Source organism: Cynara cardunculus (genome assembly GCF_001531365.2).
Source record: "Cynara cardunculus var. scolymus isolate 2C chromosome LG 1, CcrdV1, whole genome shotgun sequence".
NCBI classification, from domain to species: Eukaryota; Viridiplantae; Streptophyta; class Magnoliopsida; order Asterales; family Asteraceae; genus Cynara; species Cynara cardunculus.
In genome coordinates, this window is record NC_037528.1 from 47,912,199 (window position 1) to 47,934,688 (window position 22,490).

General features: G+C 31.7%; 1 protein-coding gene across 1 annotated transcript; it reads left to right on the forward strand.

The window, feature by feature from the left end:
- The first annotated feature begins 1,787 nt into the window (after positions 1-1,787).
- Positions 1,788-7,944, forward strand: LOC112516191 (GDSL esterase/lipase At5g42170-like). Its single transcript, XM_025123216.1, has 5 exons — positions 1,788-2,144; positions 4,278-4,408; positions 4,545-4,778; positions 7,236-7,491; positions 7,625-7,944. Exons 1-5 carry the CDS (start codon positions 1,874-1,876, stop codon positions 7,813-7,815), a joined length of 1,083 nt encoding a protein of 360 aa, XP_024978984.1. The 5' UTR covers positions 1,788-1,873; the 3' UTR covers positions 7,816-7,944.
- Positions 7,945-22,490: the final 14,546 nt, after the last annotated feature.

Sequence of the window (22,490 nt, forward strand, 5' to 3'; positions counted from 1 at the left end):
CCATCTAGTTTGTATTGATTAATATATTATAGTATTTAATGATTTGTTATAAATATGTTATGAAACATTAAAATTTACTAATATATTATGAAATATCTTTTTCTATTATTTTATATTTTTCAACTACCTTATCACATGTCTTTTGTCAATTACAATTAATTTATCAGCTAGTTTGTCAAACGTAACCGAAATCCATTAGAAATTAATTGTGAGTATTTAAAAAGAAATTCTTAATTAGTTACTGAAGAATAATTGGAGAAATTTAAATAATTATTACTTTATTTAATTTCCCTTGTAAATCCGATCGATAATCTATTAAGTTTAAAAAAAGTTTAAACTCACCAAAGAAATTCAATTAATTTATTTTTCAACTATAATTTGTCGGGGAATTTTGTTAATTAATTGATCTTTTTATATGTAATTTCTTTTAAATAAGTGGTAGATCACCGATGGATTTTTTAAAAACTAATAAAATAATTAAATTACGTTGATGATATATTATAATTTAAAAATAAAAAAAAATTGATAAAATTTAGTATAGGATCACCAACGAATTGGTGATGTAAGTCGACAGATATGTCTAAATATCCAATTATCTATGATTCATCATTGATCCGCCAACGAATCAGTGGTAATGATATATTTGTTATCACATGTATGTGATCTTGAAATTTCTCCTACTTCTTGAAAATGGACCACCTTCTCATTTGTATGTATGTATATATGTATATGTATGTATGTATAGACTTGGAATCACGTGAGACAAACCTGTTTTCGTAAGACCTGTGAGACCACTTTTTTACACTTGAAACTTCATAGCAAAACGTTGTGAAGGTAACCTTAATAGTGTTTTTAAAGTGATGATTCAATTTTTTTACCTTCACGACGTTTTGCTGTGAATTTTCAAGTGTGAAAAAGTGGTCTCAAGAAACAAGCTAGTCTCACGTAAACTCAACCTTATATGTGTGTGTGTGTGTGTATATATATATATATATATATATGAGCATATTCAATGAGAACATCATATATTGTGATAAGTGTGAAAACTATTATAATAAGATATTGTTTCATATGGTTTCTTCCATCAAAGACTAAAATTTGATTTATTGATTAATTAATATATATTTGATTAACAATATGTTTGTTTCATATGTATTTGGTTCACAATATAAAAAAAAATTAGTTCTATTTTTATGTTCTACAAACACATAAAAAATATCCACATTGTTAAACAAATATATGTTAATTAATATATACTAAATCCAAGCCTTAAATGAAAAAAAAATCATGTAAAATAGCATATAACGCAATAATTCTCAACGTTGTCACAATTTTATGAGTTCTCAAATGAAGACTCATATATAAAAACGAGAATCAAATACAGATTACCAACCCCTGAAAATCGATATATATATAAAAAATTACATTTTTTTTTATCAAATGCTATGATTTAAGAGATTGTTTCATACCGTAAAAAATACACGTGAAACTTTTATTTAGTTCACACGGTGAAACAAAAAATATATGTAAAAACGTTTCAAATTGTGAAATAAATACATATGAAAACATCATATTATAAGACAAATACATGTGAAAAATAACTTTTAGATAGTTTCTTAATTATCGATTTATAACCTTTTTTATGGAACGGAAACGAGTACATAATTTCTATGCATTTTGTACCGTAAACAAGTGCAACTAGATAGAAGGCCCAAAGTACAAGTAGTTAATGTGAGATTAATTAGCGTGGTAGGAACAAGTCGACACATTCATCTCTTTATAATCGAGTCATTGTTTCCATTTCAAGTGCATAACATATATCTACCAAAAACCTATCTTTGGGTTAAAGCCAAAAGAATTATCTTCATTCATCATGTTCTCGATGCGTCTTTCAGTCGTTAAGGCCATTGTGTTTTCGTTATATGCTTCTATTAAGCTATGCAGCAGCGAAGAGACTGTAAGTCTGCCAAAAGATGTCTCGATACCAGCAGTCATAGCATTCGGAGACTCCTTCGTCGACACAGGGAATAATAACCATATCAAGACTTTGATCAAGGCTGATTTTCCTCCTTATGGAAAGGATTTTATGGGTGGAAAACCAACCGGAAGGTTCTCCAATGGGAAAGCAATAGCTGACATTTTAGGTACAGTTTCATTCAAATTGTCCGTACACATCACCTTTGTTCAAGTTTATCAGACAAACTTTAGGTCTTTTACTCAACAGAGATATAACTCAATGACCTTCAGATGTTTTGTCTACAGTGTTCAACTGTAAGATTCCAGAAAAATCTAGAAGAAATAATAAAAAATTAGGTTATAGAAGTCAATTTTCACATATGGTCGATATTTAACAAGATAATGCATATATAGCTGGAGTTGCCTCAAAGCATTTATTTTGCATTTATCATACTTAACTTCGACCCATGTTCACATTTATTATGGTTCATCTGAGGGCCGTCCCTAGAAGAGGATGGCACGGACACGAACAAACGTTCAGGACTCAAAAATATCAGGGGTCCAAATTTTCCCCTTAACATAAATATGTAGTCTAAATTCTTTTAATAGATTAAAGAAACCCAAAAAAATGTAACATATAATAATAGGCAAAAAAAATTTAGTAGATAATAAGGGTCCAAAAATATATCAACTAATTATATTAGAGAAGAAAATAAATAAAAAATAATTGGTCATTCATTATATGCTATTGTTTATTGTCTATATAATTTTCTTTTATCTCCAGCAAGGTCTAATAACATTGGCTATTGCTGTCTCTATATACTTGACTGTTTTCGTGTTTCAACAATTCAACGTTAAGATCTTGTTCTTGTTATTGCTATATATTTTTGTTGGATATTTTTATCTATTACTGCTTCTATTGACTATTGTTATTTGGTTATGTTCTTCTAATTGTTTTTGTTGACTATTGTTATTTATTTTTGCTTCTACAAAAAACATTTACTATTGTTTGACAATCAATTTATTGTTCTTATGATTTATGACGTGTTTCATAGTTTTGTAATTAATCAATAAAATTTCCCTACTAGATGTATTTAGTAATGTCTTTTATATATGTCATGTTCCATAAACTTTTAATCTTTACATCTTATTTTAGTTGAGCAAAAATAAGAAGGAAAAAAGAAATTTTTGACTTATGTATCGTTAATTGGAATTCCACCACACCACAAGATTCTATTTAAGTACTCAAACAACCATTTGTTGAACTTGTATATTATATGTTTAATTCATTATTTATTCTTATTACATCTCAGTGGATTATCTTTCCTTCCATATTCTTATTGATCCTCGTTTCTCTACCTATCTAAAAAACCTTGATATTCTTCTCTATTATTGATCTCTCATTAATCCTCACGATTACTTCATTCACACAATTTTTTTTTATCAAATGACATATATATTTCTTGTTATGAACTAAAAAAATTATTACTTTTTTATAAAAATTTATCAATCACAGTTTTTATACTCTTGGTTTCAAATTATCTAATAAGAAGTATGTAAATTTAAGTACTATGTTATATATCTATAATAAAGATAAATAAGATTTCTTTTCTCAGTAAATTATTAGCATTTCTTATACTCAATTTTATACAAAATGAAAAACATTTATTGAATTTTTTTTCATACATATCGAGGGTCACTACAAGAAAAGTGAACTTTGATGATGCGCCTTAGCGATAACATGTTTCCGCCACAAAAGTTATTGCGACGACATGTTATATACTCTTTCTAATGATAAATGGACTTTTAGCGACGACAAAAGTCGTTGCTAAAAGCCTTGTTTCTCGTAGTGGGTTCCGTTTTTACGTTCGCCCACGGCCTATAAAATGTCAGGAACGAGCCTGGACTTCATCTTTTTATTTATATATAATTTTTCATATCAAATATCACATTACATCCTAACGTTTTGAACACAAATCAAATAAAAAATACATCCCATGTCACTGTAACAAGCAAAGCATTTGGTAAGTAAACGATACAACATTTTATGGTATCTTCTTTGATTAAATAGTTTTTTCATGCTGAATTTCAACACTTCCTGTATATATATCTAACTCATCAAGAACATAGTGTGAAAGAAGTTCAAAATAAAAAGAAATCACAGAACTTATAAGCATTACATGCCAAAATCTTCGAAAAAAATGAACAACAAGACGTAAAGGATCAAGGGGAATGAGTCCTATAGCACATGCATACAGTACTTTCTAAGTTCTAATCATTTAGACTGACGAAGCAGCAATTGTTTGATGGCAAATTCTAAGCCAAGGCATTAGGAGTGAAGGAGTCTCTTCCAGCATATCTAGACCCTTCCGTACAAGCCAAAGATCTTCTATCAGGTGTTAGTTTTGCTTCTGGTGGCACTGGGTATGATCCATTAACACCCAAAATATCGGTATGTGTCAATATCCTGCTTTTAGTTGCTATTTCCTTCTTATCATTTTCATTATTAGATGAAACGGCTGCTATGTGTACCCGAGTATGCATTTATTTTGCCCATTTGTTTCTCATTTTTGCTGTACAACGATTAGTCTGTTATACCACTATCTGTTCAATTGGACAACTTCAAACAATACATTGGGGAGCTCAAGAGAAACATTGGAGAAGAAGCTGCACAGAATTTAATCACGAACAGTGTGTTTTTGGTAGTAGCAAGCACCAACGATTTGGTTTTAAACTACTTTGGGGTTCCCGTCAGAAGACTAGAATATGATGTCCCTGCTTATGCTAACAAGCTGGTAAAATTAGCCTCGAACTTTGTACAGGTATTGATTCGATCTCTCTAAGTTTTCTATGATGATATTAATTGTACCATATATACACATGCACACTTGATTTGCTTTAGAAAATAAATACTTGCAGGTTTGCAGGTGATTGCTGCAAACACTAAGTACAAAAATGGCTTTTTGTGACGGTTTTGAAAAAATATATTTGTAACGGTTTGATAGAAAACCGTTGCAAAAAGTGACAAAAAAGTTAAAGAATTGTTTTAGTAACATTTTTTTTTATAAAAAAGTGTTACTATTAACAAACACCTAGAAATATAAAGCAATGGTTTAGATAAAAACGTTAATAAAAGGTCCCCTAAAGTTTCAGTTTAGGACAGGTTTAAAAACCGTTGCTTTATGTTGTGACGGTTTTTAAAAAACCGTTGCCATGTAAGACCCTTTAGGTATGGTTTTTCTCTAAACCGTTGTTCTATGTCGTAACGGTTTTAAAAAACCGTTATTAAAACTAAAATAAATATGGCAACGTTTATTTGGAAACTGTTTCCAAAAGTTACCAAGTTATATAATGGTTTTGCAAAATTTGTGTCACCAAAAGGTATTGTATGGCAAGAGTTTTTTTTGAAAGATTTACGTTATCATGTGTCATGCTTTTGTAACGGTATTAAAACATTTGCATCACCATATCTCAAGCTACATTGACGTTTTTGAATGATTTACGTCGCCATATTTCATGCTATGGTGACGGTTTTGAAAAATAAACGTCACCGTACGTCATGCTATGGTGACAGTTTTGAAACATAAACGTTATGCAACGGTGACGGTTTGAAATAAAAAAAGTCACCCTATGTCATGTTGTAGTGATGTTTTCAAATAATAAACATCGATATATGTCATGCTAAGATGATGATTTTAAAGAATTAATGTCACTATATGTCATCTTATGGTGACAATTTTGAAAAATGAACATCATCCTATGTCATGCAACAATGACGCTTTTGAAATCTAAATGTTACTGTATATGTCATGTTACGGTAACGGTGTTGAATGATAAATGTCACAGTATGTAATGTTACAGTGACAATTTTGAATGATGAACGTCACCGTATGTACGTCATTTATAATGACGATTTTGATAAAGTTATGTCACCGTATTTCATGATACAGTCACCATATGTCATTTTATGGTGATGTTTCTGAATGATAAATGTCACTGTGTCACGCCAATATTACAGTTTGGAATAAGGAACGTCACCGTATGCCATATTTTGGTGACGGTTTTGAAAAATAAACGTCACCATACGTCCTACTATGGTAATGGTTCAAAATTATAAATGTCACTAGATGTAACAACTCGTCCCATATGAATAAAAGATGAAAATTGTTAGCTCCTTATAGTAACTTTTTTTATAAACAAATTTAATATTAATATAATAAAAAATGGGGTCACATCATATCGAAGGTCAAGGCAAGGTTTGAGTCCCATCAAGCCCCTGAATTTTCTTTTATTGTTTCTTGGTCCTTATCTTAATGTCAGATTTTTTTTTTCTTTTGCATTTAGACCCCTGTACGCACTGCATGATGCGTAAAGGGTAAATAATGGTTATTTTGTTAGAATATTCAATAATAGGGTTAAAAATGTAATTCTTTTATTATATATGGTTATTTTCGTCAGTTTCTCCTCAAAGTAGTGGGTTACCAATAACTTCCGTCATGGTTTTAAGTTGGATTCGAAATTATTGGGCCAATCCATTGCTTTGGGCTTTGGAGATGTTACAAATGGTATCATATCCGATCCTTGTACCATCAGAATGGTGGGGCAAACCTCATTGAGTATGATGAGTCCTCGAGAGGGGGTGTTTGTAATATCTTAGGCGAATCCCACATCGAACATGATGTTACAGTGACTATTTCAAGAAATAAACGTCACTATACGTCATGCTATGGTAACGGTTTTTACAAATAAACGACGTACATTGTATGTCTTGCTATGTTCACAATCTTTAAAAATAAACGTCACGATATGTCATGCTATGGTGATAGTTTTTGAATATAAATGTCAACATATGTCATGCTAAGATGACATATTTTAATAAATTAGCGTCACTGTATCTCATGCTACGGTGACGGTTTTAAAAATAAATGTCACAGTATGTTATGCTACGGTAACGGTTTTAGAAGAAGAAAACAATTTTTTTGTACATTTTATGTGACGGTTTTGGCCTATAGTAACGGTTTTTGATGTGATTTAATAACATTTTTTAAACGCAACCAAAAGTGTATCAAAAGTGACGGTAGCTACGGTGACGATTTTGTGTCCACAAAAACCGTTACCATATACCTACGGTGATGATTTCTAACCGTCACTTAAGACCATATTTACATGCTTCAATGGATATAATTAAGTTGTTTGAGAAAAGACTCAAAACACAATAAATTTTATACAAACATAAACTGCAAAGAGTCATCTTGATATGTTCTTAATATTTATTGAAGGAAATATACAATCTGGGAGCAAGAAAGATTGCTGTCTTTAGTGCACCCCCAGTTGGCTGTCTTCCTGCAGTGAGAACCTTAGCCGGAGGTGCACTTAGAAGGTGCAAAGATAAGGAAAATAAGGCAGCACAACTGTTCAATAGCATGCTAGAAAAACAGCTCCAAGTTCTTGCAAGCAGCCTTCCTGAGTCCAGGGTTGGCTTTATAGATTTCTACAATCCTTTGATAAGCATCATCGAGAACCCTAACCAATACGGTATTCACTACATTCAATATATGTTTTTTTATGAACAAAAGTTCGTAAATATATTCTGGAATCTTCGCTATATCAATATGCACACTCACATTACAATAAGCTTTTTCTTTTTCTTCGTTCTTGTTTTCCCTAGGGTTGGAAGTAATCGATAAAGGTTGTTGTGGAACCGGAGCGATAGAGGTAGCTGTTCTATGTAATAAACTCAGCCCAACATGCTACGACGATTCTAAATTCTTGTTCTGGGATAGTATCCACCTATCGGAGGAAGGAAGTAAAATCTTTGTAAATCATATTCTACCGGATGTGGTGAATAGTTTGTTCTAGATGTATCCAGATTTTACTGATGAGGGGAAATGGTATTGTGGAGATAATGAACCTTGTTTTATGAATAAAGGCAGGCAATTTCGTTCACTTTGGAATCTAATTACCGTAGCCTTCACCTTTCTTTTGGTCAGCCGATGTATTTTAGATCCGAATGTTCCTTTATGTTTCACGAATGTGCTCTTTCTTCTCAGTGAAATCTAGTTACTATTCCATATTCCCAGGAGGAAGCAGTATTGGGAAAAATGTGGTCGTTGAACATGGAAGGCCGGTTAGAGTTCGTTAAATGGAGGTGAGTTTTTAGTAGCTATAAATAGATCGTGCGAGCAGGGGAGAAGATCAATGAGAGTTCTTGATGCAACTTATAAAATTCAAGACTAAGATTAATCTTGTTGATTCTGCAAACCTGGAACGATACCAAACTTTAGGCTCAAATTGAATTTACAACGAACTCAAAATTTTCTTGGAAAATTGAACGAAAAGTCTCTGTATTTCAAATGTAATTAAGGTGGTTTTGCATCTCAAATTCCAACAGGATTTAGGGTATAAATAGACCAAATTAAACTTCATATTCTCGTTTTATATATAAAAGAAAAATGCATTGAAATAGATAAATACTTTGGTTTAACTCTTATACCGGAACCATCTTTTAAAACCTTATTTAACAACATATATGTTGAAAAATGTAAATTTTAGTACCCCATAATGCGGACATGACACTTACATCGCTACTACTAAATGAAAGACTTTTATCTAGCGACTTCTGAGAAATCCGTTGCTAAAGAGTGATTCGTTAGAAAACCATCACAAAAGTTGGGATCTATTGATTTTTTCTTGAAAAATATCGGATTCTACCAAACCATTGATATTTTCTGGGTGATCCATTGATAAAAGTCATTTGTATGCAGTGAGTGGACATGTAAAACTTAGACATCATTTTTTAACCCGCTACTCTTCCCGAAATACAAGTAATTAATGTGAAAATGGCTACCGGTAAAGCATGAAATAAACAAGTCCACAATTCATGTCTTTATAATCGAGCCACTATTCGCATTTCTAGTTCATAACAGATATTTCTAGACCCTATGGCACATGCATATAGCAGTTTAAAATTTTATCATTTAGACCGACAAAACAGCAATTGTTTGATGTCGAATTCTAAGCCAAGGCACTAGGAGTGAAGGAGTATCTTCCAGCATATCTAGACCCTTCCATAGAAGCCAAAGATTTCTATCAGGTGTAGTTTTGCTTCTGGTGGCACTGGGTATGATCCATTAACACCCATTATAGATCTGTATGTGTCCATGTCATGCTTTTCGTTCAACCTTTTCCTTCCTACCCTTTTCATTATTAGATCAAATGATACTATGCGTACGTGATCATCGTGCATTTGTTTTACTTATTTATTTTTTATTTTCGGCATACCACGATTGATCTGTTATGCCACTACAAGTGCAATTGGACAACTTCAAACAATATATATATATATATATATATATATATATATATTTATTGGGGAGCTTACAAGAAACTCTACTTTTACTGGCGGGTTTCAGAAATCCGTCGGGGAAAGTAACTTCTACCGACGCATTCAAACAAAATTGTCGGTAAGTTTAACTTTTTGCTGAATATAAAATGTTGTTGGCAAAAATAAACTTTAACGGGCGGAGTTTTTCTAAGGGGTGGTAAAAAAAATTTACCTATGAATTTCTCTAACCCGCCGGCAAATGTATTTTTAACTTTTTAATTATGACATTCTTACGGGCGAACATCACTAAGTTGCCGGGAAAAATATTTTAATCTTCATTAATAATTTTTTTACATACATTTTTGCCGACGGACGTCCCTTAGTCGCCGACAAAAATATATTAATTTCATTAATCTTTTGTTAACGTAAACTTTTGCGGGCCGAATTTCCTAAGTGACCGGTAAAAATATTTATTTTCTGGCTGACTTCCAAAATTCGTCAAAAAACGCATATTCAACTTAATTAATACAACACAATGGGACACAATAAGACTGAACTAGGACTGTATTTTGACGCATATTCAATTTTATTAATACACACAATAGGACACAAGAAGACTGAACTAGGACTGTAAACGAACCGAACGTTCAGTGAACTTTCCATAAACCGTTCGGCGGAAAGTTCGTTTATCTTCATTTGTTTAATAAATGAACGAACATGAACAAGTTTTTTTGTTTGTTTAGTTAAAAGAACGAATATAAACAAATGTCTCATTCGTTCATTTATGTTCTTGAACGTTTGTTTATCTTCGCTTACATTCATTATTTGAAGAAAATATATTAACAATTAAATAACACTAATAACAATAACAATAACTAATAATAATAAAAACAATAATAATATGTTAACATTTTTTGATTTTTTCTTTTTGAAAACTAATCCATCCCCCCTTCACTCATATAGATGCATATGCCTTTGTTTTCTTCGAAATATCCGATGTTAATATTGGTTCTTAACTGAAATGTATAGTGTTTTAAAAAATTATGGGGCACCTGTTAAAGTTTAGTGAGTGTATCTTTTATGTACCTAAAATTTTCAAAAGTCTCAGTTCTACATGTGGGTTTGCCTTTATTTGTTCGTTTATGTTTATTTATTGTTCATTTATCATTTAAGTAAATGAACACAAAAAAATTTGTTCATTTATTTTGTGTTCATTTGTTTGTTTTATTAAGTTAAATGAACGAACAAGAACAAGACCTTTTTTGTTCGTTCAGTTTGTTTACAGCCCTAAACTCAATACATATGACTTAATACAATCCGTTACCGGTTAACTATACAACCCAATCAGACTACTATGACACAATATTCAGTTGCGAACCCAGTAATTTCTTTATGCTAATGCACATATAAGATGGATCAAAGATCTGCAAAATCGGGCCTAGACCTAAGGAGAAATTCAACGTGTTTGACCTTGGGAGAAGTTAATTGTGTCGATTTGGGGAATTAAAAACATTTTTTCAAAATGTAATTGACCTTGATCCTTAAAATAAATACGTGTATACTTGAAGCTGAAATAGAGAACGATAAATTTTAAGATGAATCGACATTGGGAAATAAAATAAATCATGAAAAGAAAATGATAAATCAAAATGGGAGGAAAATTAACAAAAGTTTGCAGTATAATTCTCAATATATTGACAAGAATTGTTGCATATTTTCTACCTCAACACTAGTCAGTAAAATACTTGAGCACAACCCCGCGAAGCTTTTCAATGTATTCTGGTGCTGGTTTCCGCATGATGGAAAAAGACATATCGATACAGAAATGACTCGTAGTTTGCAAGTGAAAGTTAAAAGTTCATTTTTTTATGTATATTAGCTAATTCTACTTTTATTTTACGAGTATCACTTACTTCCATATGTGGCAGAAAACATAAAGAAAGGAAATGAAAGAATTAACACTATTAAAAAAGATTTTTAAAAACGCAAAACAACCCAACATTTCGTTGTAAATGATATATATTTAAATGGTATATTTATAAAAATGACATATTTCCTTTTCTTTTACTTCTTTCCTGTTCATGAAAAATTATTTACTTTCTTTTCATTTTCTTCCATTTCCATCCTTTCAAGAACACAAGTAAAAAAATTTGTTTCAATTTCCTTTGTTTTTCACCCTATAAAAAGGATGGAGGACCTTTGTAAACACCTTTTTATACGAGTAAAAATTAAGTTTGGGATACATTTTTACAAGGTTTTTGAAAAACCGTGTAAAAATGTATATTTTTTTACACGGTTATTTTAATAAACCATGTAAAGATGTTTCGAGATCTTTTGAAACGATTTTTCACAAATACTCGTGTAAAATGCTTACACATTTTTCCATAGTTCTGGAAACAACCATGTAAAAAGGTATTCAAACTTTTTATAGGGTTATGTAATAAAAAAAGACCATGTAAAAAAGTATTTAAAGAAACAGGGGTACATTTTTATATAGTGTTTCAAAACCGTGTAAAATAAAGTGTGTAAAAAAAGTCATTTCTGAAGTAGTGAAGGCGAAAGATTTCATGCTTGCAAGCGACTGAAAGTGGTTGTTATGGAAAGATTGGGGCTGATAATAAATCACTATCAATCACGACCTTGATCATAAATCACTGAACAAAGGCTGATATATATGAGATGACTATTTAAACTTAATTTTGATGTACAACTTTCGATTTGTCAGAGTTGAATGCTGACAAATTTCATGTCCCACTATTTAAACTCAATGTCCAAGAATCAAATGCATAGGAAATTTAGATTAAGACAATCAAAGGCTAACAATAACATGAATCGAAAGCAATCATCAAAGCATAAATAACAAGAAAACGTAAAAATGAACGTACAAGTACAATTCTTTTCACTGGTGTCGCGGTAAGCAAATAAGAGATCTCTAGAATGGCCCGTTGGCTTAAGTGCAAGGAGGAAGCGATCCCATTTCACTACTTGGGTCTCCCCTTTGGAGGTAACATGTCGTACTTGGCAAGTTGGCAGCCCGTCATTGAGAAGTTCAAGTCACGTCTCTCGGTCTGGAAAGCTAGGCCTTTGTCCATCGGTGGAAGGTTATGCCTTTGTAAATTTGTGTTGGGCAGTTTGGGTACTTACTACTTTTCGATGTTCAAAGCTCCTAAGAAGGTAATTAGTACTCTAGAAAATATAAAACGGCGTTTTTTCTGGGGCGGTACGGAGGATGGAAAAAAAATTAGTTGGGTGGTGTGGGATCGGGTTCTTAGCGATAAGAAGAGTGGCGGGTTGGGTATTGGGAGTTTACATGCCTTAAACCTTGCAATGCTTGCCAAATGGTGGTGGAGAGAGCGTACGGAAGATCAGGCAATCTGGAATGTGGTCGTGCGTCTCTGTAACTCGTCTCAATTCTTCTCTGGAGCGAGCAGAGGCAGAAGATCTATCTGGAGAAGTATCAAAAGTATTGAAAAAGACTTGGGGGACATCGGGATCAATATCGATAGTCATCTGATCGATGTGCCGGATAGAAATGGGTGGTCTTGGTTGCTGGAGGCTAACAATATATTCTCTGTTAGATCTTTGAGGAGATTGATTGACTGTGTTACGCTTCCTTCTGTGGAACAGGAAACAGATTGGCTTAAGTGGATCCCTAGCAAGGCTAATATTCACTTATGGAGAACGCTTAACAATCGGTTAGCGACCAGGGATAACCTCATGAAACGAGGAGTGGCATGCAACTCTGATGAGTGCCCGACGTGCTTGGTTACGGTGGAGAACTTGGACCATGTCTTCATGAATTGTTCCACGACTAAGGTTATTAATGCGCATATGGCTTCCTGGGTAAATTGGTGGCCGGAAAATGCGACTTCGGTTCGGGACATGTGGTCAGTGGTCTGCGCGATTGGAGATAGTGGCAGAAGAGAGGTGGGCAAGGTGATTATGACAGCTTGTTTCTGGACCGTCTGGACGCAAAGGAATCACAAGACGTTTAGGGGCAAGTGCAAGTCTGATAAGGATGTTTGTAGCGACATCCAATTCACTGCGTATGAGTGGATTAGATGTAGAGCGAAGATTAGCAAGTCTTTTAATTGGGAGAATTGAATTTGTAACCCGGTTGATGCTGTGTACTCTGTTTGTAACTAGCCCCTCGCTAGTCTTCTTCCTTTCTCAATAAATTGCCTTTTTGCCGTAAAAAAAACAAGTACAATTCTTTTAATTGATTGATTGCTCAACTACAAAAAGTCGAAGTTATACCCACATTAAAGAAGACAACTATTAATTGCATTAATTGTTCAAATTGAAAAGCGATCAAGTTTCATTCATACAAATATAGTTTTCAAATCTTCATAGAATGATTGCTTATTTTTTGAACTAAATTGAATAATTAATAGCCCAGGAATATGTGAACTTTTGACTTTTGGCTTTCTGATTATTATAATGGTTACAATAATGATTGTAGTTAATATATTTTGATTTGTGGAGATGGTTCCTGCGATTTGATATTTTTTTCAACTAGGGTTCTTATGCATGCACGGATTCATAAAAAGGCTCACGATGGTACGTGTCACCGTATTATCTTTCTTTTAAAAGGTTAAAATTACATTTACAAAAGATGTAACCGTATCGTTTTAGGTGTCACCGTATGATATTTAAAATTTTAAGAAGGTGCAAACCGTACTTTGTAATCAACCCAAAAAAACAACAAACAAAAAACAATTCTTGAAATCAACTAAAAAAACCGAAAAAATTCCTCGAAATCGATAAAAAAACTTTTCAAAATCAACCAAAATTTTAAAAATCTCTCTAAGCAGTGGAATTAGGCTAAAACCACATCGGACGATATTGAATGTTAGTAAAAACATGAAAACGCGTCAATAAAAACCTTGCTTTTGTAGTTATTTTTGTCTATATTATATGGTGTCACTGTATAAAATAAAATTTGGGTTCGTCCTTGTTCTTATGTATGTTTATTGTAGATTTCCTCTGGCTAACTCATTCGTTAACTACTTTAAAAGTAAGACCAATTATCAACCCTTGAATTAGATTTACAATCTGAACATTCATGATCACAAATTAAATTGCTACGAGACTTTTCAATAATTACAAAATTGTCACCGTGCAACTTTAGACAATTAGATCATTAGCTTATAAAGTTGATCAATGAACATAAGTTGGTCTTATGGGTCTCACAAAAAACAATTGGTTTCACGTGAATCCAACCCTATATATATATATATATATATATATATATATATATATATATATATATATATATATATATATATATCAATCCTGCAATGTACTTCCATTTTGACGTTTGGATACATTTTATTGTGTATATATTTTTATATTACAGTAATATTTATTAATTTTCTCATTAAGTTATTTGATAAAATTTTGTTTATAAAATATATTTTAAAATAATATAATGTTGCACTTTAAAGTGTTTATCAAAAAAGAATGCGAATATAGAGAGAGATCGTTTCAAATGCAATCCATCGCATTTGTACAACCAATACAACTCAATAAATTGAGATATTTATGGAAATAATGAGATTTCATTTATTATGATTTTAATATTTATGAAAGATGAATATGGTTCATTAATTATGATCAATACTTTATATTAGAAAACAATCAAAACTTTTATGAAATCACATATTAATCAAATTAAATGCACGGTTGAGATTGAGTTGTATTGGTTTTACAAATGTAAAGAGTTGCATAATAACCTGCCTCTCTCTCTCTCTATATATATATATATACATATATATAGGGTATATTTCAAATGCAATCGCGTCCATTTGTACAACCAATGCAACCCAATTAATTAATTGATATATTTATGAAAATTATGAGAGTTCATTTATTATGATTTGAATATTTATGGAAGATGACTAGAATTTATTAATTATGATCAATATTTTATATTATGAAACACCAAAACTTTTATGAAATCACATATTTATCAAATTAAATTAACTTTTGAGATTGAATTGTATTGGTTGTACAAATGTAAAGAGTTGCATAATAACTCAGCTCTCTCTCTCTCTCTCTCTATATATATATATATATATATATATATATATTAGTTAAAAATATTAATACTAAAATAAAATATAATTATATTAAAAAATATATATTCAATAATTAATGAGGGTTTGTGGGTTGGGTTGTTAAGAAAAAATAAGATGCATTTAAGAAAATCCATTGATTATTGTATGAATAGGGAAATGGTAAGCTTGACGTTTGGGCAACCATTAATATTCCATTAGAGATGTAGGTACTCTGCAAAGACTCGATTTTTATGTTTTTGGTGTAGTTTTTCAAATTCAGGTTTTAAAAACAAAAACTGAGGAACTTGTTTTTTGAAGTTAGATTGATCTAACAGAACATATGTGATAAGGTTGATCACACCTTGAAGTTTTTGTTTCTATTAGATTACTTTGAATTTTTTTAGTAATAATACTTTAATTTCGATCATGTTATCTCACTACTAGAAAACTGAGTCTGTTTTTAATTAACTTGTTTTTACCTTGTTATGGTCTGTTATGATTCGTTATGTCTCGTTATGTCGTGAAGGTTTGGTTTGCTTCCACGTTAACTCCTCTGACTCTACTCTAAAGCTAGGGTTCCATTATACATAAACGTGTTGACACAATATTACAACGCGTTATTTTCTAAGGTATGTGGTTTTTTAAATATACATACATATATATATATATATATATATATAACTTGATTGATAAATGATAACTATGTACGAGATCTAAGATTTAAATAAACATAAAAAAGACAACGTAACAACTAAAACCCTAAATAGGTAAATAATTACTCTCATTTCGTTACACAAAAAAGTCGAACACGATTTTTTTGAAAATTGATGAAAGTAGTGAGTTGAGATTCTAGAGATTTAGTCATGATTTTGCACTCTTGATATCAGTTTTAATAAGCTCTATATATATGGTATCAATTATTCTTTTTTTCTTTTTTAGTTTACTATTTTATATGAATTTAATTGTTCTATGTTATTATTCAAAATATTAGAAGGGATCCACACCCTTGAATGCATATTAGAATGATATACACCGAGATGCACCGGATCAATCTCGTATCAAGCGCGATTCATTAGTGGGTTTGAGATTAAAGGTCATCAATGATCCAGATCTTTTCTTACGATTCTCACCTTAGCTCTACTGCTCACCTGATCCTTAGTTTCAATATAAATAATTAATCGATCAATCATTAGTATATATGTATATATTGACAACATAAAGTAATGAGTATTTTCAAATACTGAAATTTGATTTAATTTCATCATTTCACATTGGTAAAAAGATGCAAAGGGAACGAGTATATGAAAGGAGGGACGGGTGTTTTTATGTTAACCGATGAGGCTAGCACATTTAGCCCATCTTGTTTTTGCAAAGAATAGTTTCATCATCTCACTGGTTGACTCATTAATAATAAGGTGATATTGCTAGGTATTTTATAATATAAAGTTGAAATAAACATTTAAAATTATACGTGAACAATCTATTGTTGGGTTTTTACCATAGGAATTGATCCCACATAGGAAAAAGTGAATGATTTATAAGGCCAAGATCATAAGGCTTATCAAAATGAACTACAGCCCTTGGATTGGGCTTTAGCCTGTCATATATATATTGATGGTCAAAGATAAGGCCTTGGATGTTGAAATGTTGTGAGCATGGAAATCCTTCATTGGTGAGAAGATGAAAATTTTATGAAGTATGTGGATGTGCATATATATTAACAAGAGAAGGTCCGGACTATTTGTAGCTGACCATTTTTTTGGAAAAAAAGATTCAAACTCTTCATGACAACAATAGTGATATGGTTGTGCGACATATTGTAGTCTAAATAATCATTATTTTTAATCATAGGTAATTAGGTGACATCATGAAAATGAAATATCTTCGTAAATCTTGAAATATTGTAAGTTTGGTATCCCACATTTGGTCAGTAGATGAAAAATGGTGTGAAAGATATTCGTATAAAAGATGTCTTTTGGTGACAACTTATAAGGCTCACCAATTTTATCCGACCATTTTTTGAAAAAAAATCTGCATACTCTTTGTAACAACAATTAACACTTCGAGTATGTATAGGTAAATAATTTTGAGTTCTAAATTGCATAACAAAATTATTTACCTGTACATATTAACACTTCGTAGCAACAAATGATTATCAATGTATGCAAATTAACCAATTATGAAAATACATTCGTTGTTTATATTGTATTTCTTCATTGTTAACTGATGAATTACGTTTTTTTTTAACTTGGTAGAGTGCTTGATTCTATAGCCATGAAGAGTTTAGTATTGGATTATAACCTAGATAGATATCGAGGGGAATGTTTAATGAGAGAGTAATCAAATAAAAGAACACGAAAATGGTCGTATCATGTGTAAAATCACATGTGATTTTACACATGTGTTCAGTGTAAAATTGCATGTGGTTCGACTATTTTCTTATTCTTTTATTTAGTTTTTGTTCATCATAACCGTTTTGTTTCTCATATGAAACCAAATCAATTATTGATTCTCATGTGAAACAATAAAGTTTTTTGTTACCCTAGTTTCATACCAGTGTTGTTTCATTTATGAAACAACACATTAGCTTTTAATATGTGACCATTTTGTTTCTCATATGAAATCAAATCAACGATTGGTTCTCATATGAAACAATAACAGTTTTTGTTGCTTTGTTTTATACCAGTGTTAAGTGAAACAACACATTAAGTTTTTTTAAACGATTCATAATAATGTTTCATATGTGAAACATCAAAAGTAAGTAATTAAACAAAAATAATGTACATATAGAAAGAGATAACTAATGCTTCAACTTGCACGTATTGTTTCATATGTGAAACATAGTGTAGCACCCTAAAATCTAAAAAAGGCAACGAATTTAACATTTTTATAACACGTCAAAATAAAGGATAAATATTTGTCTATAGCTCAACACTTGATTACCTTAAATGACGAATCTAAATTTAACATCAATAAATGATAAACCAAACGTTACATAAAGTTTAGGTTATGAACGCGTGTTACTAAAACCCAATAATAGTCGTTATCTCTAAAATACATAAAACATCCTCGAATAGTTAAATCATTTTTGTGCCTCTAACTAACACTCAACCTCTTCATAGTGTCGCTAATACCATTCCCAACAAGGATATGACGCACATGTCAACAAGAAAAAAATGTTAGGCTTGACGCTTATGAATTCAAGCAATTTTCATCATAAATATAAAATGGTAAAACTAAAAGACTGCTTATTTAGACCACCATTTCCAAAATTAAACGTCTTTACTATAAAAACAACACCTTTCTAAAACCCGTCATTTTCATGATAAAACTCAATAATCAGAATACCTATTTAAAAAGAAATTCTAATAAACCACTGACGAATAATCGATGAGATTTAAAAAATTATTAATTAATTTAATTTCCTCATAAATCTAGTTGATAATCTATTTAAGTTTTAAAAAAAAAATTCACCAACGAAATTTAATTTAATTAATTAATTAGATTTCAACTGTAATCTTGATGAATTTCATTAAATAATCAATCTTCTTATATTTTAAAAAAAAAATCAAGGACAAATGATAAACAGATTTTTTAAAAACTAATAAAATAGGTAAACTACGTTGATGATAGATTATAATCAAAAAACATTAAGGTGGCGTTTGTTTTTTAAGAGGTGCTGAAGTCTGAAGTCTGAATTCACTTCTGAATTTTAAGAGGTGGTGCTGAAGTCTGAAACCTGAATCAGTCAGACTGTTTGTTTTTACGTCTGAAATCTGAAATCTGAATCAGTCAGACTGTTTGTTTTTGTAAACTGACAAACTTCTGAAGTCTGAAATCTGAATCAATTCATTTCAATTAAACTTAACTGAAATATCCAATCATTTAAACCATTTGTAAACTGCCATATAATTAAACCATTGTTTTTGCCGCACCAATGATGTAGGAACTATGATCTCTTCTACTATACTTGACAAATATAAACGTGATATGTAATTGTGTAATCATAAACTATTACCCAATCAGTTATACAGTTGATCAATCACAGGTAATAACAATCTTTAGCTCATCATCTCTAAGCCCAAAAGCAGCCCAAGGCTGCTGTAAGCCCAGACCAGCAGCAATGAGAAGAAGGAAAAACCAGCCCAAGTTGCTGCCCAGTCCTGAAATCGGCAGCGAGAGAGAGAGAGAGACGTGTGCAGCGAGAGTTCGGGAGAAGGAGCAGCAGATCGGGAGATCGTGGGTGAGTTCGAGGAAGATCGTGGGCAAAGATGGGAGCAATTAAAGAGGACAGCAGCAAGCTGTCGAAGAGGGAGAGGCTGGTCGCGTGGAAGGAGAAAAGAAGGAGAGGGCGGTCGCGAGAGAAATCAAGCAGCCGACTGTCGTTTGAGAGAAAAACCGAGGACGAGGGCTGTCGATAGAGGCGAGAGGGAACATCGAAAGTGGACAGCAAAAGGGGCTGTCATCAAGCAGCCGAGAGGAAGAAATCGAGTAGCAGGGGGCTGTCGATTGGAAGCAGCAGAAGAGGGAAGGAAGCAGCAGCCGAGAAGGAGAAGAAGTCGATTGGAGAGTCGATTAACAAACAGAAGGGGAATGATTCCAGCAACAGCGATGGAGAAATCGGGGCTTGAGAGTGCAGGCGGCGATGGAGAGGTTAGAGCGACGAGGAAGGGGAATCAAATTAAGAGGTTTTCAGAGTTAAATTTACATCTAACCGATTCAGACAAAATGAGACATTTTCAGCACTTAATTTATAAAAAAAAACAAACGCACTTAATTTCTCTAGGTCTGAATCGGTCAGACTTAAGAGGCAATTAAGTGATTTTTTAGAAAAACAAACAGGGCCTAAATTCAGTATCGGATCACCAATGAATTTGTCTAAAAATCCAATGATCTCTATCCGTCAATGAATCATTGGGGGATATATCCAGCTCAAAGAAGCCTGTAGGATAATCACCATACATCTTGTAGAATAATGATAATGGCTGATCAGAAAACTCAATTCTGTAGTGTACATAATTATAACTCCAATAGATATCTGGTTGAGCATAGCTTGAGAATCAAATCTCTATAATTTCTTAATCTAAAGGATATTGTTTCCTTTTCTTGTTGTTTCCATAACACTTCTCCTTGTGTGCATGTGTGTGTTTCTCATATATATAATGATAGTTATTTGAGCTCTTTTAGTGTTTGATCCCTTAGTTTTGTACGATTACAAGCATGTTGTATTTATTTGATTACTTCATGTATGCTAGTGCAATAGAAAGAAATCCAGATGATTATGAGGCTTTTTATAATTGGAGACTGTTCTTCAAGTCTGTTTCTGTTTACTTCCATTGAATGACCCCCTATATATATTAATTAAAATATTGAGTGGTTGAGATTGAATCTCACAGTTATCACAAACAAAGGAGTTCTCAATTGAATGAACCCCTATGTGTGTGTGTGTCTATATATGCACGGACATATATACGAATGAGAACCTCCTATATTGTAATAAGTGTGAAAACTATTACCATAAAATATTGTTTCACATTATTTTTTTCATCAAAGGCTAAGATTTAATATATTGATTAATCAACATATATTTAATTCACAATGTGTTTGTTTCATATGTATTTAGTTCATAATATGAAACTTTTTAGTTCTACTTTTTGTTTCATAAACACATAAAAGAGGTCCACGTTGAGAAGTATATATATGAAATAAACACATTGTGAAACAAAAATATATATATATATATATATATACATACATACATATATATATATATATATATATATGGTAATAAATATACTAAATTCAAGCCCTAGATGGAAAAGAACATCTAAAATAGCACATAATGCACTGACTCTTAAGGTTGTCACAATTTTATGGGTTCTCAAATAAAATCTATATATAAATCGAGGATTAGAAAAAAGTCACGAACCCGTGAGAATCGATATAAAATTATTATTTTACTGGTTAATGAGGTTACCATCCCCATTGGGATGGTATATTGCTTTAGACCAAATTCTTTGAGAACCACTATATACCATCAATTATATCCTATTTTGCTTTCTTCAATAAAGAGAATCTGTTTTTGACCCTGTTGATATATTAAATATTAATGTAATTTGTCAGTTTTTACAGTGTTTGATAAAATTGATTCTGATTTTTGGACATTACAAATAATTAGACAGAGAGAGGTAGGCAAAAGAATTGTCATAAGAAAACTGGTTTTCTTAGTGGATTATGATTATTGAATTATCTTATTATCTTTCATTTTAGTGGATTACGATCCTTGCAGTTGTGATAATTGATTTTAAAATCACATTTAACATCTGAATTTAAAGGGCTATTTGATAAGGGCTTAATGGTTGTATGGTTTAGTAGGTGAGCTAAACAGGGTTCTTCAGTAGGTGAGCTAAGGGCTTAATCCTTGTCATCTAAAGAAAATAATATGAATGAGTAAAAAGAAATTTTGGTGAATTATGGTGGTTAGTATGATTGTTATAGATTTTATGGTCATTTTTCGAAGGGGGTTTCTACTGCATTCGAGTTTGAGAGCATACTGGTTGTTTTAATTTCTTTCAACCTCTAAAATCTGCTTATTTGGGTATGAAATTAAATAAAGATGTGGTTTGGTGGTTAGTTGAAATGGGTGATTTTCAAATATACTGTAAAATGAAGTATTTGTAACAATTAGTTCATACGTAGGCAATGGTATACTTCTATTAACATTAAAGGTTAGGCGAAAGACATGTGATGGTAATTTGTAACGATCATTTTGTTTTCTTCACGTTAGGAAAAGACATTATAAGCAAGCAATGTTGGTTATTCTCTTCTCTCGATGTGGCACAGATAACAGTATAACAAAAATGAATATTGTTCGAGAAAAAAAGTTCTATTCGCTTTCGACTACTTCAATAATCACTCTAGTCTAAGGGGCCGTTTACTAAATACTTATCCAGTAAGTGTGGATCGGGTAACTTTCCTCACCTGATGCACATGGCAAGGGCTAAAAATCTTACCCGGTAAGAGTGATGATAGGGATAGAGAGCCTTACCCTGTAAGTGATGGTAAGGACTCTTACCCGGTTAAGCGTTTACCGGGTAAATTGTTGCTTACAATACCATTTTAATATAATACAATCTTATCTGGTAAAATAG